The 19,481-nt window shown below is 36.3% G+C and overlaps 2 protein-coding genes across 5 annotated transcripts in view; one reads left to right on the top strand and one right to left on the bottom strand.

The window, feature by feature from the left end:
* Positions 1 to 3,586, bottom strand: part of Camkmt (calmodulin-lysine N-methyltransferase) — a 377,032-nt gene extending 373,446 nt beyond the window's left edge. Inside the window, exon 1 of the mRNA XM_015479709.2 lies at positions 3,320 to 3,586. Coding sequence (XP_015335195.2) covers positions 3,320 to 3,457 — 138 coding nt within the window. The 5' untranslated portion in view covers positions 3,458 to 3,586. The remainder of the gene's footprint in view (positions 1 to 3,319) is intronic.
* A 326-nt stretch (positions 3,587 to 3,912) lies between these two features.
* Prepl (prolyl endopeptidase like) overlaps positions 3,913 to 19,481 on the top strand; it is a 34,904-nt gene continuing 19,335 nt past the window's right edge. The window contains exons 1-4 of one of the 4 annotated variants that reach the window (XM_048804453.1): positions 3,913 to 4,074; positions 5,608 to 5,861; positions 17,510 to 17,632; positions 18,769 to 18,835. In XM_048804453.1, the coding sequence (XP_048660410.1) occupies positions 5,643 to 5,861; positions 17,510 to 17,632; positions 18,769 to 18,835 (409 nt within the window). In that variant the 5' untranslated portion in view covers positions 3,913 to 4,074; positions 5,608 to 5,642. Of the gene's footprint in view, positions 4,075 to 5,607; positions 5,862 to 17,002; positions 17,022 to 17,509; positions 17,633 to 18,768; positions 18,836 to 19,481 lie in introns of those variants that run through there. The other 3 variants (XM_015479711.2, XM_015479712.2, XM_048804454.1) reach the window with 3 other exon arrangements.

The following is a 19,481-nucleotide window of genomic DNA, read 5'->3' on the forward strand; positions in this document are numbered from 1 at the left end:
GGGGTGGGCTGGGGGAAGAATAGAATTTCAACAAATTAGACAAAGAAGAATGAAGGGAAGGGAGAAGGGACAAAAATAGGAAAAACAATACAATGACATAACTTTTCTATGATCATATATGAATACACCACCAGTGAAACTCCACATCATATACAACCACAGAATGAGATCATAACTAGAATAATTTATAATCCATGTATAGATAATATGTCAAAATACTCTACTGTCATGTATATCTAAAAAGAACAAATAAAATAAAGAGGGAGGAAAAGAGAGTTGCATAACTCTAGCAATGCTTAGATTCCTCACAGTTTTCCAGTTCTGGGTGTAAATGAGAAATGAATGGTCCATCCATTTTAAACATTAATAAGAGCTTGCAAATGTTTAATATATGTGTTATATTACATTATTTTAGAAAAATATTCACTTCCTCTTTACCACCTCCAAGGGAAGAATATATTTCCTGGTCCCCTAACTTTGGACTTGGTCAAATATCTTACTTTAGCCAACAGGATTTTAGCAAACATCATGCAAGCAGAGGCTTATATACTTTTGTAGTTAGGCTTGCTCTCTTATACCTATGCCATCACCACAAGAATATGCCAGCTAGCTTGCCCAAGGATTAGGGACATCTGGACCAAGCATTTAGCATAAAGCCACTTGATCCCAGCCTATATCAGTCAACTCCCAGGTTGCCCATGTACAAACAAAATAAATGCTCACTATTTTATGTCAACGTGATGTTTGTTTTTGGTTTTGTTGTTGTTTGTTACTCAGCAATAGCTAGCAAATACACTGCACTAAGGACTCAGGGCTATGGCCACTTAAAGACTGTCCTTAATCTGATACTTTCCACAAGCTCTTAACAGTATCCATTAAAACCAACTAGCTAGGCCCTGTGCTAGAAACAGACAACAGAGATTAATAACACATCATCTATCCCCAGGGAGAACTCCCATTCTAATGAGAAAGACTCTAATAATCCTGAAATAATAAAGGAGTTTCCTAGCAGAATGAGGAGCGAGTGAGTGGGACAGAGGGAGGAATGGCGGGGTAGGTAATTGGGGGCTGTCAAAGTAGAGTAGAGGAGTGGAGGATGAGCAGTCACTGACCACGTAGAAAAGATTTTTAAAACTCCAAGTAGGTACATGTATACCATTAAATGTAAAAATGTGCAGAGCTCAAACGGCAGCCACAGCTGAACTTGATACTATATTGATTTAGACAGCAATTTGGAATGAACATAAGTGCTGGTCAACTAGGGTTTTTATTATACTAAGAACTACTGAATTCCTGTTGCAAAGCAACAAAAGAAGACAGTGTCTACCTAAAAAAGTATATATGTGGGGCTGCAGTTGTGGCTCAGCAGTAGAGCGCTCACCTCATACCTGTGGGACTCTTGAGTTCGATCCACAGCACCACATAAAAATAACTAAGTGATATTGTGTGAAACTACAACTAAGAAATAAATATTTTTTAAAAGTATATATGTATAAAGATAGAGGGAGAGAAAGAATGAAAATTAACCCCTTACCCAAAATGTTTTGGACCAGAAATGTTTCAGATTATTTTGAATTTTTGGAATATGTGTGTGTGTGTGTGTGTGTGTGTGTGTGTATATATACACACACACACACACACACACACACACACACATATATATATATATATATATATACATACACATATACATACTATCTTTGGGATGGAACCAAAGTCTAAACATGAAATTCATTTATATTTCATATACACCTTATACACACAGCATAAACTAATTCCATATAGTATATTTAGTATACCTGCATTTTGACTGCTACCCATCCATGAGGTCAGGTATGGAACTTTCCACTTGTGGCTCATGTCAATACTTAAAAACGTTTCAAATTTTGGAGCATTTAGAATTTCAGATTAGGAATGCTCAAAAAAAATAGATAGATAGATAGATACAGATATTATATACATATACATATTTATATAATTTGATAACTTAAAGCTTATATTTACTACTTTGATAATTCTATTTTAAGAGACATTTCCCCCAGCCAGGTGGCTTAACCTTGTAATCCCAAAGACTAGGGAGGCTGAGGCAGAAAGATCACAAGCTCCAGTCCAGACTCAGCTAAGGCCACACTCAGCAACTTAGTGAGGCCCTAAGCAACTTACCAAGACCCTATCTCAAAATAAACCATGAAAGAACTGGGGATATAACTCAGTGTTTAAGCGCCCCTGGGTTCAATCCCAGTGGGGGGGGGGAGATATTTACTTCATTATAGACAGTGCTCATGACAATGATCTCTAAGGATATTCATTTTGTTGTCCTACAATACCATTTATAACATTACAGCGAAACCAAAATGTTAATGCTCTGCAAAGACTGTCAGAAATAATCTTAATGATCTTAATGCTAACAAGTTATGTCGAAACAACACTAACAGACTACTGCATGAAACATGCCTCAAGACAACTCCAAAGAAAATCCAAAAACTACTTAAAACACCATTTCAAGTAAGCTGCAAAGCTCTTCTCCAAATACAAGACGCAGAAGTGGAAAGCTTACTTGGGTAAAGTTTTCTGCAGGAGACCTCACGGAGTTTGGAAAGAATGTCAGTGAGCACAAATCAGAATTCCTGTCAAACCTACACAAGAGTGACCCGAAACAGCAGTAACTCTCAAGTACTAGAAGACACCAACGTTCAACAAACCCACCCACGCACTCCGACAAGTACACCTTGGACACAAAGTGTCCCGCTGATCATTTCAAGCCACAGGATAAACCTTTGCCTTTCACATCACGGCGAGAGAGGGAGAGAAACAGTCTTCCTGATCTCTTTACGCTCCGCTATATGCAAAGAAACCAAGGCAATCCAAGTGGTGTCATCGTCCCAGCATTGGCGACCTCGTGGATCTCCAAGAGACTTAGGGACGGGGGTGCAGACTGGGAATCGGTGACACGTTCCAAACTGGGAGTTAAGAAAGAACCTTAGGAAGGAGGCAAATCAGAAGCTGGAAAGGGGCAGTGCGCGGTGGGGAGCTGCGGTTCCACGTATCAGACTGGCGAGCAAGGGAAAGCCCCCCAGACAAACGTCTAAAAAGGGGTCTTCTACTTGGATCTGAGTTTCCCAGGAGCTCAGCAGTGCCAGACTGGCTACCCGCCCAACCCCACCGGTTTCTTTTTTGATGGGACTTAGGTGAAGCAAGAGGGCGCTTCTCCAGTAGCTTCCGGCAAACTGAGAAGTAACTCTTGGTGCCAGTCCGCTCTCCAGGTACCTGCCAGGGGAGTGGCCAGAGGCATAGGTGAGGCGAGCAGGCATCTGCTTACCTGCCGCAGGAGCTTCCATCGGGCGGCTCCCAGGGGCGTCGAGACTGCAGGCTCCCGAGTAGTACCTCCAACAACCAGTCTCTCACAAAGGGCTTGCTCAGTCTCGCAGGTCCCGGCGTCCGCGACTAGCGATTCCATCCCACTGGAATAGTCTGTTCGTGGAGGTACTGCCGCCACAGCTCTCCGCTGTCAGGACCTGCCAACTTCTTCCCTGTCAGGACCTATGACGCCAAGGCAGCTGCCTGTGGTCCTTGCGCGCGCGCCCTCCCCGAATTCCGCATTTCCGGTATTCACGTCTCCTTGGCAACCAGGGTAGCGCTCTCACGTCATTGCACCATTTCGCTGGTGGCCATCTTGAGTGAGGGCAAACCAGAATGTGAGGTAGTAGTGGCTGAGTTAGTGGGGTGCTTTTCTCATTGCTTTCTTTTATCCTGCTTTCGTCTCAAGCTCAAATGTTTATCCCAGACCCAAAAGGATCATATTTTGGAAGACTATAGAAGCCAGGAATAAAAAAGTCCGACCGTAACCACAATAAAGATGGCGAAATATGCTTAGTCCTCGTGCTGGATTGTGGTTACGTAGATCGGCGTGCTGCAAACCAGCTCTGGGCGGCTTTGGGTAGGTTGTAGTTCTGCGGGCTGCAGAGCGCAGACTTCGGGCGGACGCAGCTGAGGTGACTGTTGCTTCTCCCTGAGAACTTCGGGTTCTCCTCCTGTCTTCAGTCGTTTGTGTCCAGAGCCGGACTTTGAATTTGCGTATGTATTGGGGGGTGTGCTGGAGGTCTCTTCCATAATCCCTTCCCGCCCCCCACCCAGCCACCCCTCAGTTCCCTGGTCCCCCTTTTTTCACCCGTGTCTTTTCGCTGCGTGTTAACTGGGACCACTCTCTCTTGCACTGAGATTGTCACATCCCAGAGGGGAATGTTGCACGGAGAAAATAAATAGATACCCTCCTAAGAACACCCATTTGTCTTCCCCACCGCCCCTCCCTAGCCTTGCGTAGCGTTACTCGGTGCAGATGAAGAATGTGATGGATTGAGGCTGTGGGGATAGATAGAGTGATTTAGGGGCCTTTTTCTTTTTTGTTATTGTCGGCTGCTGCTCCCTATCCCCACTTGCCCGTTATTTTGCTGCGACATAGAAGGAGACTAAGGGGGGAGGGGGGCGTCGTCGCTCATCAGATCTGTGCTAAATCTGACGCAGTGTTCTACCCATGACAACAAGGGGCATTTTGGTAGAATTCCATGATTACATTCAACAATATGCGACATATCTAGATTACTCCTGAGCTAGTAATATTAATTATCTTTTGTTGAGTGGTTACTACGTGCCAGACACTTAAGGTTTTAATGTAAATTGCCTCATTCTTAAACAATAATCCTAGAAGGTGTCATTATTTTAGTTTTGCTGATGAAGAAACTGAGGACCAGAGCTAGTTATGTGCAGGGTGCAAAACCCGAACCCAGGTCTCTGATTCTTAACTGCTTCACTAGCTATCAAGGTTAAAAAGAACCCAACTACCAGCATAAACCAGAGATGACCTCATGTTTTATTTGTGCATCTTTGCAGTGTTTCTGTTTTTTAATTAAAAAGGGAAATGCCCTTTCAAAGTTAAAGCCTTACAGTTTATGTCCAAAATTGGGCTTTTTGCTATACAACTTTCTGTCCTAGTGAACTGAGGCAGTTGCTTAAACCTTCCAGAGCCACAGTTTGCCCACCTGTAAAATGAGCATCTTTACAGCTACTTTATAAAGTCCATATAAAGTTTACATTAGACAAAAAGTATCTGGCACACAGTCAACACTTAACAAATATTAATCTCCCCTACATTATTAAGTTATTGGGTTTTTCCTATAGATCCCCCACATATATACCAAAGATATGTTCAGAATTATATAAGATTCATTCCATTTTGCTTATTAAGCCCTCAGAGTTCCTGATTTTCTCCATTAAGACTATGTACTTATTTGCAAATGTTTATTCCTTATTTTCTGTTTTTGTTTTTTTTTTTTTTTAGTTTGCCTTTATGAGTACCAGAATTAGCACTGCATAGCTAGAGGCTAATAAAATTGACTTTAAAAATGCAACTTTTAAAGTCACGCCTGTCAAGAAGTATGATTTAAGTGAACTAACCTAAGTCTTTAAAATTTATTTAACCTAAGATACAAGCGATCTGCAGATATTCATAACCTATGGGGTGCATAGCCATGAAGGAAAGGGATAATAAGATCTGGTTATCCTAAATGCCTGAGAACTCACTACTATACTAAATCATTCGTGTCCTGGCAGCCCCAAAGGGAGCATAAACCAGGGACTTTGATATCATGCAGCAGAAGACCAAATTATTTCTCCAAGCTTTGAAGTATAGTATTCCTCACCTTGGGAAATGCATGCAGAAACAGCATTTGAATCACTGTAACTTCGCTGATAATTATTACAGTAGAATAAAATTGAAAAAATGTCACCTAACCAAGTGTCTACAGAATAAACCCAAGATATCAGAGTTAGCAAGAAACATCCCAAGTCGGAGCTTCTCATGTAAGGTATGGACTGTTTAAGTTAACCTATTTGTAGGTCATTTATATTAACTTTAGCTTTAAAATAATGGATAGACTATTAGAGCTACTAATTTTCTCAGTTATTCTATCTTGATTTTTTAAATTTTCACTCTCAGTTATCTGTAAGTCTAAAAGAATACATACATATCTCTTTATAGATCTGTATTCCCCCCCCCCAAAAAAACATAAGTTTACACAAAAATTATTCACATCATTACTTCTGTAATGTGCCTGCCAATGTAATCCCAGTTTCTCTGGAACAGTACCACTCTTAACACCTATTGTCCCTTGAGATTATTAATAGTCCCCTCACCTCTCAAAAGTGTCCTGGTTAAGATGTTAAATGATATGATCATCCTACTTATTTGCAATGAAGCTACCTACTTATGCTACTGCCTCTTTGGCAAACATCCTCTACCTTTTACTTAATGTTCCTTAGATTAAGTTATATTTGGGGGTAGTAGTCTTGCAATATTTTGGCAATTTTATGACTGATTATTTTTTTAATTTTAATTATTTTGCATACTGATCTTTGGCTTTCTCTTGTTTTAAAACATGTATAACATAAAATATGCCAGTTTAGCCATTTTTAGGTGTACAGATCAGTGGCATTAATTATATTCATAATGTTGTACAACTTTCACCCCTATTTGCAAAACTCTATCATCACCTCCAAAAATGTACCCATTAACTCTCCACTGTCCCTTTTCATTAGGCCCTGGTACCTCTAATCTACTTTCTGTCCTTACAAATTTGCCTATTCTACATATATCATACAAGTAGAACAATATAACTTATATAATTTTATGTTTGGTTTATTTTACTTAGCATAATGTTTTCAGGGTTTATTCATATCAGTATGTACAGAACTTTTTTTTGTAGGAATAACATTGTGTTGTGTATATAAATCACATTTTATCTATTCATCTGTTGATGGAAACTTACGCATTTTATGTTTTTAAGAAGCTATCTTTTATGATAGCACTCTCCTCCCAATCACGACAACCAAACATGTCCCCAGACGTTGTCTCATGTCATCCAATGGACAAAATCAGCTCCCAGTTGAGAAGCACTGAAGCAGAGCAGTGGCCAGCCTGTGGGAAGGACTGACTGAGACTTAGCTAACAATGTCTCCTCACCATTTGGTAGAAGTAATGTTGAACCCTTTCCATTCATTGGCTCATTAATTCTCCCAATAGCCCAATGAGTTATGTATCTTATCTTCATCATTATAAATAAAGAAACTCAGAGTGGTAAAAATCTTGCCGAAAGTCACTCAGCTAGCTAACTGTGGAGAAGATCTCCAAGCAAAGTCAGCTGGACCCTCAGTCCTGAGCTTTTCTTGCATTGATACTGTTCCAAATAATCACACTCTCACCAGATAGCCATCAGGGACACTGCCCCTTTAAAAAAAAAAAAAAAAAAAGCTATCTTTTTAATCTTATTTTATCTAATTTTTCTAGTTTGTATTCAATTTTTGCATTTCTCTTAGCTCATAACTATTTTATGGTTGTGTTTCTCTGGCTTTTAACTTTTTTAAGTTGGGTCCCTATTCTCCCTGGACTTTTATTCTTTACATTTTAACCTTTGAAATTGTTTTTCTCTTTATAGCATTTTGGCTTAGTTTGGCACTTTGATTCTTTACACACTTAAATTCTTTGTGCTATTTATTTATTTATTTATTTATTTATTTTTGCATGGTCTTGTCCTGCTTTATAGTGGTAAACTTTTGAATTTACCTACAATTTTGGACCTTTAGATTGCTTTAATTTGCATTGCATTGTGTTCAGAACATTTTGTCATTTTATACTCAGTTTATAAATAGTAAGCAGGAATTACTGTCAGCTTGGCAGCTGTGAGATTAGCTCACACCCTAAACAGGAGGTGGACTATTTTTTTCTCTCCATTTGTCCCTGAAGCAACTTTTCAGTTCTCACAGATTCCCATTACTTAGAAACTAGAATGTTTCAATAACTTCAAGAATAGCTCTTTTAGTACTTCTTTTAACCTGCTATTGGTCCTGCTTTCACACATAGTATGTCAACTATTCCCTCTTTAATAAGTACAGGAGTAGTTTAAAAGCTATTGTCTTTATCCTCTATGATCACTAAGACCTGGGGAAGCTTTATAGAGATACCCCCTCAGCTGTGACGATAACCTAGAATGCACATTTCCTTCTTTCTGCAAGCATCTACAAGTTCCAGCTTTGATTGCTATAACTGGGTATAGCAAAGTAGAAAAATAATTGTGCTTTTCCACAAATTTAAATGCATCTGTTTAAAGTAAGCCCTATTACTTATGTAAGTTAAATAAAGAACAGAAGAAGGTACCATGTGTAATGGAAATGCTGGAAGATAAAAGGTAAATCCATAACTAAACTACTTAGAATTCTTAATTTTCCTGATTGGGGAAAAAAAATACAAAGTTTTAACTTAGTATTCTCTAAAAGTCCAAGTACTACAATTTCATAATTCTATACCTCTACCTGGTTACCTAAGCAACAGATTATCACCTATAAGTTTGGGATTTTTTAGTAACAACTTCTGCAGTCTAGTTATATATTAGAAATCCTGAGGAACATTTTAGAAATGCAGATAGACTGGATCTCACCCTGTATTTGCTGGATCAGAATAGCCAGGAAGCTTAAGGATATGTTTTTCAAATCTCCTCAAATAATTCTGAAACTCATAGCCTGCTACTGTCAGCATACCTATGTTCAGATGCTTGGTAATCAGATGTTGTTGACCTAAATCTAATTGACTTCTTGAAATTGTGAAGTTCTTTTTTGGCAAGTACCTTAGCTTTCCATTTTGCATTTGCCAGGTGGTAGTATGAAACTTATTCCATTACACTCACGTGCCAGCTAGTAATACTCAGAAGGCTGGCCTCAAACCAGACACCACATTTATCTTCCATACACCTGCACTGTTCTGCCTACAAAAATAATTTTTAATTTTTTTTGACAAAAAATTGAATAAGTGGGGCGGGGGATATAGCTCAGTTGATAGACTGCTTGCCTCACATGCACATGGCTCTGAGTTCAATCCCCAGCACCACAGAAAAATTTTTTTAAAAAATTGAATAAATAAAAGCAGTACTAAATCCTTTGGTTAAATATGTGTCATTTGTCTGTATTTATAATACAGGCTGACAAGGTCCTGCAGTAGTCACCAAATTAGATGCACTGACAGACTTATTTTTCACTAACACTATTACATGTGGTTTACAAGAATCACTGGTTTTAATTAGTAGGTTAACCGTCAGAAATGAAGGGAAAAAAATGAATTTTGAAGGAAACTCAGAACAGAAAAAAATGTGGTCTCACATAACTTTTTTTGTGTGTGGCAAGAATTCATAGAGTGGGTCTGTCTTACTGGTTATTTCTCCACATTCTATTTTCTCTTTAACCTGCTTGAGTTTGACTTCAGCTTCTTCATTAGAACTTCTGCCAAGATCATCTAAGATGTTATGTATTTCAACCCAGTGGATACTCTGCTTTCCTCCTGTTACAGGCCTTCTCAGCAAATTTAACACACTTAACCTAACCTTCTTTTATTTTGACTTTCTGACTCCCCATTTTCCTGGTTTTCCTTTTCTAAACATGGGTCTCCTTTTCTAACCTTTTTTCCATGTGACTTCTGAATTTGAGGGTTTCTTAGGACTTGGTTACCATAGCAACTATTACCTTCATTCCAGACACCCTTCTGAAATATATGGTATTTTGCTTCCCACCTAACAAGTCTTCAGTTGGACATTTCCTCATCTTCCCAAACAAATTATCCACAGCTGAACTTTAGCTCCCCCCAGTCCTAATTCAGCTCTTCTTTATGCCTCATTGCTGTATACCCAGGTGTTCAAGAGCATTTTTTTATTCTTCCCATTTTTTTACCCTTTCATTAACAGTATATACCAGGGGCTGGAGTTGTGGCTCAGTGGTAGTGCACTTGCCTGGCATGTGTGAGGCCCTGGGTTCGATCCTTAGCACCGAATATAAATAGATAGATAAATAGACAAATAAATAATTGATCCATTTATAACTAAAAAATATTTTTTTAAAAAACAGTTCTGTGATTTGGGGCATCTGTTGATGTCACCAAGTTTGTAATTTTAATTATTTTAATTAGCTCAGCCCATCCCAAGGAATAATATTCAGTAAATTGCTTGATATTCTAGTTAAAGTCTTTATAATAAAATGTTCACATACCCCCAAATCATCATATAATTGTATACAACATGCTTTCAGAAACACTTCAGTAACCTCCAGAATATATATATATATGTATTGAATTTGTTTGTATTTCTCCCTGTTTGCCACCATCACTGTAGTTATCATTCACATGGACCCTGGTAAGACTCCTAACCAGACTCTTACTTGCCCTCTTTTTCCATGCAATTAGAAGAATGGCCTTAAAATATAAGTTAATGTCAATTCCCAATTAAAACTTCTCCAAAGTTTTAATATCATAGACATAAAATTGGGGCTGGGGCTGGGGCTCAGCAGTAGAGCACTCACCCAGTATGTGCAAGGTGCTTGGTTCCATCCTCAGCACCACATAAAAATAAGTAAAATAAAGGTATTGTGTCCAACTACAACTAATAGAGAGATAGATAGATAAACAGATAGATAGATAGATAGATAGATAGATAGATAGATAGATAAACATAAAATTTAGTTTCATAATTAACACTGTGCTTAATCTAGTCCCTCTTTGATTTTATGCTACTCCCCCCCTTCCCCGTTCACTTTGATTAAGCCAAAGAGGTCATCTCCAAATAAAGGAACACCACTCTTTCTGAGTCTCAGGATGTTTATATAAGATTTCCTAATTCCAGTTTTTACTAGTTTCTTCTGTTTTACATATTGATTAAATGTTACTTTCTTCGAAGTTATTTTGGTTACCATGGTCAAAAATGCACAGGAACTAGGCAGAGGGAGCAGCATGTGTAAAAACTCAGGATTAAATTCTACAAGTAATGTAATCAACATGGTCAAAGATGAGCTACAAGAGGTAAACAAGGCCAGGTCATGTGTAGATAGTTTTTTAATTCTTGTGAGAAATTTACACTGTATCCTAAAAATATTAGAATGTAGGTGCAATCAGATTGCACTTTAAAAGTATCATTGACAGATTTGCAGAAAATAAATTGGAAGTATGAAGCCTTGTAACTCAGAAAAATGAAGACGAGAGCCTAACTTAAGGTCGTAAGAATAAAGTAGATTTGAAGGAAAATTGGAGAGAATCAGTTGAACTTTGTCATTATAAAATGATTGCATTTTATTTGAAGAGTACAGAGTGGTAATCTATTTGGATTCTAAAATCCAAAAGTCTTAAACTTTTTAAACTGAGAGCAAGGGAGCAGAACTAGACACAAAGCTATGATGATCTTCATTTAGCTCACTTAATAGATACTTTGCTCTAAAACCATATTGTCCTTGATCACAGGATAGTATCAATTAATTAGGATAGGTACCATGTTAAGATTCCAAAATCATAAAATTCTAAAACGTATTGGCATTTGCCAGTAAATGGATAGAACTGGAGAATATCATGCTAAGTGAAATAAAGCTGTCCCAAAAAACCAAAGACAGAATGTTCTCTTTGATTGTGGATGTTAACCCACAACAAGGAAGGGTGGGGAGGGGAAGAATAGAAGTCCATTGGATTAGACAAAGGGGAAGGAAGGACAGTAGAATTAATCAGACATAATTTTCCTAGCATTGTATTTGAATACACGGCCAGGGTAACTCCCCATCATGTACAACCACAAGAATAGGATCCTAATTAGAATAAGTTATGCTCCTTGTATGTATAATATGCCAGAATACATTCTGTTGTCATGTATATCTAAAAAGAACAAATTTTTAAAAAATTTAAAAATAAAACATTTGGATCATCTTTATGCCTCATGGACTTATTTCTTAGTCACATCTGTAGCCTTACTATTATCATTCTTTCAGGTGAAGAAGGGGAAGGAATAAACACAACTTACTACTAAAGTTATATATAGGTATTAGTTGAAACCATAGTAGCCATTAGGATACATTTACCTTTACGCTATTACTTATTTTATCATTTTAAACTTTTTGTATCTCCCCATTTGATTGAGAAATCCTAAAAGACAAGTATTTTATAATATACAACTTGCCCAGCACTAGTGTAATGACTACCTCATAGTAGCTTAGTAATAAATGTTCATGGAATGACCTTGTGGGTGGCATCTGCCTGTAATCCCAGCAGGTTAGGAGGCTGAGGCAGGAGGATCATGATTTCAAAGCTAGCCTCAATAATTCGGTGAGACACATAGCAACTCAGCAGTACCCCCCAAAAAAATTGTTTATGGAATGAATTAGTAATTAAATGATTTTTTTCTTTACATGTAGCCATAAATGTTGTTGCTAGAAAAAAGACCCAGAAGTCATCTAGTCAGAGCTTTTTTTTTTAAGGGTATGATCATATTGAGTTTATTTTTGTGTATGGTATGAGAGGTAGATGTCCAGCTTTCTTCTTTTGTTGTAGATATCCAGTTAGCACCATTTGTTGAGAAGACTATTTTTCCCCCATTGAACTATGTTAGGATCCTTGTCAAAAATCATGTGACCTGGGGCAGGGGGTGTAGCTCAGTGATAGAGCGCTTGCCTAGCATGCTCTAGGCATGGGTTCAATCTCTAGCACCACCAAAAAAAAAAAAAAAAAAAAAAAGCAGCTGACCTATGAGTGTGTTTCTGGACTCTTCAGTTCTATCCCAATTAGTGTAAGTTTTCAAATTAGGAAGTCGGGAGTTTGGGGTAGTTTTTTTTTCCCCTAAATTAAAAACAAAACAAAAAAAAGAAATTGAAACTTCTAAGAGTCTGAAATTAAGTGAGAAAATTAGTAGTCTCACTAGACTTGAATTAATCTGATTCATAGTATCATTCCTTTTTAATACCTTTTAGTATAAACAGTTGCAAACATAGAGTATCATAGAAAATATCACAACAAATCCTATGTATCCACTACTCAGTATGACTTTTCTTAACTACAAAAAATATAATTTGAAGACTACTGTCTACTTTCATGATCATGTTCTTTTACCTCCCCAATGGTGAACATTATTCTTAATCTTTCCATGCATGTTTTCATATAAATTACACATGTGTTTGCATCCACAGATAATACTTAAATTGTTTTACATGTTTTTAAATTTTATTTGAGTAATATATGTAGGATTATATAATTTGCTCCTTTGCTCAACATTATGATTTTGAGATTATTCATTACAAATTTTATATAGTATTTGATTGTGTTGTTTGTATACCATAATTCTTTGGCAGGGGGTGGGTGTAGGTTGTTTCCAATTTCCAAACTTAGCAAAAAATCCTGCAAATCACAGTCTTATGTGTATCACCTTGTGCATGTGTGTTTCTTTCTCTAGAAAATATACTTAGAATTGGAATTCCTGATTATGTACACATTCTAACATTTTTGGTCAAGCTAATTTCCAAATTGATAGTACCAACATACATTCAAAGTAAAATATGTGAGAGTTCTAACTCTGTGTACTGGATAAATTTTTGATATTATGAGATCTTTCTTTTTTGCCCTTCTTACAGATAACTAATATATCAATGTGGTTTAATTTTCATTGCCCTGATTAATAATGAGGTTAGCATTTTTCTTCTTAACATTTATTAAGGTTATTATTGGTTTTATGATTTTTGCTTTGTTTTGGTACCCGGGATTGAACTCAGGGCACTTGACCACTGAGCCAACCCTATTTTTTATTTTATTTAGGGACAGGGTCTCACTGAGTTGCCCTAGTGCCTCACCATTGCTGAGACTGGCTTTGAACTGATGATTCTTCTGTCTCAGACTCCTGGGCTGCTGGGATTACAGGCATGTGCCACCACCCAGCTGGTTTTATGTTCTTGAATTACTTATTCGTGCCTTTGACCATTTTTTCTGTTGTTTGTCTTTTTCTTACTGATTCGTAACTGTTCTTTATATGTTCTTTGTCTTTTCTGTGAGCTGTAGATATCTTTTCTATATCTATTCTGTATTTTCACTTTATATTTTTTTGTTAAATAAGGTTTAAATTTTATGTTTTGCGCTGTGTTCCATTCAACTCAGCGCATATTTATTGAACACCTAATGTGCACCATTCTGGACCTTGAGGATATAGCAGTGAACAAAATAAACAAAAACTCTGCCTTCATGGAGCCTACAAGGGGATGAGGGTACAAGGAGATAGTAAAGAAATATATGAGTGAAATACAAAGTTTATCAGAGGTAATAGGTACAGTGAAAAATAAGACAGTGGGGGGATAGGGAGGGTTGATTTTTTTATTAGAACAGGGAAGGCCTAGTTGAGAAAGTGGCTTTTGAGTAATAGCTAAACGAGGTGTTTGGCCAAAGGGCACAGCAAATCCTTAGAAAATGAGGTGGAACAAGCCTGGTGTGTGCAGGAAACATCAAGGAGCCTTTGTGGCCCATTTGGAGTCAAGTGGATACAACTGATATGTAATACGGGTTGAGCATCCCTATCCTGGAAATTTTAATACTTAAAAATCTTTTGGAGCATTTAAGATTTTAAGATTAGGGATGTTTAGCTGGTAAAATCTGAAAATATTTCAAAATCTGAAAAACTATGAAATCCAAAACACTTTGGATCACAAGCATTTTGGATAAGGGATACTCAACTTACAGTAGCCAAGGTCAGCAAAGTAGACCATTGTAAGGATTCTTGTGTATCTTCTTAGTAGGGTGGGAAGCATTGGAAAGGTTTTAAGTAGAAAACCTCATTTTATACTCATTTGAGCTCCTTTTTGAAAATAGCCTGGGAGGCATGGGCAAAAGCAGAGAGTTAACTTTGCGTAATCCAAAGAAGAGATGATGATAGTACCAGGATAGTGCCAGTACAAGTTAGAAGAAATAGTCAGATTTAGAAGAAGAAATAGTCAGATTTAGACCTTGAACGTAGAATTGACAGGATTTAGCAGATCACTTAGTTATGGGAAGAGAGAAGGCAAAGGCAAACTAAGACTTTAAAGCATTAGCAGCTAGAAGGACGGATTTTGAGTTGAACACAATACCTTTATTTTATTTATTTGTATGTGGTGCTGAGGATCAAACCCAGCGTCTCACATGTGCAAGGCAAGTGCTCTACCACTGAGCCACAACTCCAGCCAGATATTTGTCATTTGACTGCCTAGACAACAGGGGTTCTTTTGGTGGGGAGGGGATATATAAGGATTTCTAAGTTCAATTTTCAATATTTTTTTACATACCTGTTAGATATCCAAGTAAAAATGTTGAATAGTCAGTTGGATATACAAGTTCAGCTTGTTCCAGGGATAAGCTTAGACTACAGCTATAAATTTGGGAGTCCTCAGGCTATAAATAGCATTTAAAGTCATGACTGGATGAGATCATCAAAGGAATTAGTGTAAAGAGAAGTCATCCAGGAACTGAGCCTTAAGCATGCCAATTTTAAGGCAAGGAGTTGAGTTGGAACCAGCTAAGGAGACTGAGAAGGACCAGTGAAGTAAAAGGGGAGGTGTCTTGGAAGCCAAGTAAAGGAGTATTTTAGAAGAAGTGGTCAATGGTGTCTTCATGCTGACAGGCCAAGTAATATGAATATGATGTGAGTACTGAAGATTGACTTTTACAGTCTTCAATGTGGCCATTCAGTGACCTTGACAAGAGCAGTCAGAGTAAGAAGGGCAAATGGAGAGGAATTGGAGGCATTGAATATAGGGAACAAGTGCTTTTCTTTCTTTAACAATTGCTCTTAAACAGGAATGTAAATTTAAGAGGACAGATATTGAGCCCAACTCTATTGCTTTTAGCTCTGTTTTGGCCATGGTTCTTGGTAAGAATGGGTCTGTAAAGTAATGAAACCCAGCTCCATGACCCAGAATTTGGTAGAAGATGCAGGATAATAGGGGAGGTCATTTTGTAGCTATCCTTCCTCTTTCATAATAACTCATAGGAATTACAGAATAGAAAAGCCTGTGTCTGAAATTGAAAAGGCAACTCAATCTATTGCTATGCTAGTTTCAGGACAGGTTTTTCATAATCTTCTGATTAATGATTTAATGTTTCTTTGGGTGATATTAGGGTATTATTGATATATTTTGCCTCACTACTTCAAAGATTAGCCATAGATACTATAGAAATCCTAAAAAAAATAAATAAATGAAAAATAAGCCATCTGGCATTTGTACTTAAGATAATTACTCAAAAAATTAATGGTATGATTGGAAGTAGAGGTTAAAGATTATAGATTGACTACTATAACAGCCATTATTGAAATTTTGAATCTAATCCATATCATTAAGGCATTCCAAAAAATATAAAAGGAAATACTTAATGAAAATGATTATTTTCCATTTAATCTGCTTTGGTGACTTTTCTGTTTTATTCTTATGTTTAATTTTAGATTACAAATTATTGTAATACAAACTATATTTATAGCTTACTTCTTGACAGTGTTCATAAAGTATCACGGATGTACTTGTGCAGTAAATATGTACCAGCTGTTGGAGGGCCTTACCAAAGACTGGTGCCTCCTCTGGCACAAATCACTATACACTTGTCGTCTTTGGCAGAGAGCTGAAGTCAGAAATCTTGGCTAGAATTCTTTGGCTTAAACAAAACAAACTGGAGACATGTTGAATAATAAAATATTTTTTTAATTTGATAATTTAGGTTTTGCCTTATCCAAATTTTAATGACTTACGTTATTTATTTGCTCACTGAGATCAACTAAAGCTCTTGGTTTAATTAGGTACTCCCAGCAAGACACACTGAATGCTTTTTTAGCTTTCTTCTGTTTCTAGCATATTCATTAATTTGTCTTTTACTGTTTTTGTTTCTGTTTTTTGCAGTATTGGGAATTGAACCCAGGGTGCTCTACCACTGAGCTATATCCCTAGCCCTATTTTTTATTTTGAGAAAGCACCTAGCTAAGTTGCCCAGGATGACCTTGAACTTGATATCCTCCTGCCTCTGTCTCCTTAGTCAAAGTCACTGAGATTAGAGGTGTGCACCATGATCCCCAGCTTTCCATTAATTTTACCATAATTTTTTCAGTGCCAGGGAACTAACTTGGGGCTTCATGCATACTAAACAAATGCTCTACCACTGAGCTATATTTCCAGCCCAGGTTAGTGTTTTTGTCTTCCTTTTTCTTTGATATATTTCCCTCTATTTAAGAGTTATTTCGGTACTTAAAAAATTCAGCAAACTTTTTTTCTTCTCATTGCTATTACACATGTAAAAGTTCATAAAAATTTTCTTTCCTCTTTAATTGTATATGACTTTCTCCTAATACTTCAGAACATTCTCCAGAACTTCTTAGTTCTGTATCTGAAGTACTTATCCATTTAAAATAACAGTATAACTATTGTCTGTCTTATTTTGTTGACATTTTTAAATGAAAAAGATCTTTTTATTGATGAGCTTAAGGAAGAATGTTTAAGATCTGTGAAACATGTTATTTCTTATGTATAGACCAGTAAAACACATTATTTCATAAGTATGGACCTAACATGATACTTGCATGAAAAAAGAAACAAGGATTCTCTTTTAAAAGAAAGGGTTTCTTCCCTCTAATTTGAAATATTTTGATCATACCAATAAAACTTTTTCTAGGATCGTCTGCCTATTAAACAAGAAAACGAAAAATCCCTTTCAGAAAACATGGATGCATTTGAAAAAGTGAGAACAAAATTAGAAACACAACCACAAGAAGAATATGAAATCATCAATGCAGAGGTAGGATATTTCATACTTTTTAAGAAAACTCTGATATAACCAGTTAAGTTGCAAATGAGATGTTTTGTGATATAGACATAACCTTATGTCAAAATTATACCACTTTTGGACTTCAGAATATGCTGAAAATTTAAAGAACAAAAAGTAAGTAAGTAGAGTGTGATCCTTAAAATGAATTTAAATATCAAAACTAAGATAAATTTTGAAATGTAATATATTCTGCTTTTGGGGGAACAACCAATTCTGATTTAAAACTTTTAAAAGATTCAAAAGAAAGTTCAAATGATACTAATTCCTATTTATTATTCGGAAAGTATTTGCTTGCTCTGTTTTTTTTTTAACAAAAGGATATTCACTTTAATATAGTTCTATGAAAGCTAACCACTTTATGGTTAGCAATCACAAATATGCAAATGAAATAGACTGAACAAGAGGTTGAAATTTTTTCAGTTTGACTAAAAACAGTCACAGATTATAAATGAAAATGACATGTTGTAGAATAGCTGTAGAAATTTCTGATTCAGATTATGCCATTAACTAGCAGACAATGTGAAGCCATCTGAAATCATATCAATAAATTGCACTTACTATGTAGGAATAGTGTTCATGTTAGTAGTATTTATTTTTTCAGTCTTAGACTCTATCACCCCCACAGAGGACAAGATATTCTATAAAATCAAGTCAACACTGCACAATCGGTGATATTTTAAAGGGAAGAACCTCAGAAAGTTATCAGCTGGGTTTTCAAGCTAATCCAAGATAGTTTTCTCATCTGCATCATTTTGGATCATTTTGAAGAAGCCATTTGATTTTCATTAATTGGATCCTACCATGAAGATACCAGATGTTTCAAAAGCTAAAATATTTATACAAACATGAGAACCAACAGATTTTGTTATATGCCTTGCATTTCCTCTTATATTTAAGTATTAGAAACCCCTTCAGTGATTCTGAACATATATGAAAATCATATCTTACCAAGTATATTGTAAAAAGTGATCCATTTTCAATTTCATATCTGTTCACTTATGTACTTCAACAGATCTGCTTTTTTTAACTTCATCTTGGATAAAAAGAACATTAAAAGGTTAATTAAATTGTTATTAAGTAAAACATTTGTTTCTTTTCATTGTCAGGTGAAACATGGTGGTTTTGTTTATTACCAGGAAGGTTGCTGCTTGGTTCGTTCCAAAGATGAAGAAGGTACAGCACATTTTTTTCCCATTAATGTGTTCTGATTTTTCAGATTTTATATTTTTATAGTAAGTTTAATTTCTCAAAGGTATAAAAAATAATTTTTAAAGATTACTTCGGAATTTTTTTTAAATAACTAGTTTTTAATTTTGGGTTTTCTTAGGATATTGTTAACAGCTATACTCAAAAGCTTTGGCAGAATGAATGGGGATGGGTTCCAGCATTTTTTGACTATGTACTATGGACAGATTCTATACTAGATTTGCATTGTCTAACTCTCCAAATTCTATATGGTCTCTAATTACTAGGTTGATACATAGAATAATTGTCAGTAGCACAAGGTATTATAAAATAACCAATGCTAGTTTATGTATCAGTCAGACTGTCATCATTGTTGAAGGAAACTAGAATATGGCCTCTTAAACAAGGGAAATGGTTAAAAAAAAATAGGGCTGGCGTTGTATCTCAGTGGTAGAGCGCTTGCCTAGCATGTGTGAGGCACTGGTTTGAGTCTCAGGACTGCATATAAATAAATAAAATAAAGGTTCATCAACAACTAAAAAAATTTTTTTTTAATTTTCAAAAAGGAAATGTTAATTTAAAAAGTTAAAATACAGTTTAAAATTCTATTAAAGTACATCTTGTAGTTATCTCT

The sequence above is a fragment of the Marmota marmota genome, unplaced genomic scaffold (assembly GCF_001458135.2).
Source record: "Marmota marmota marmota unplaced genomic scaffold, marMar, whole genome shotgun sequence".
Classification (NCBI taxonomy): domain Eukaryota; kingdom Metazoa; phylum Chordata; class Mammalia; order Rodentia; family Sciuridae; genus Marmota; species Marmota marmota.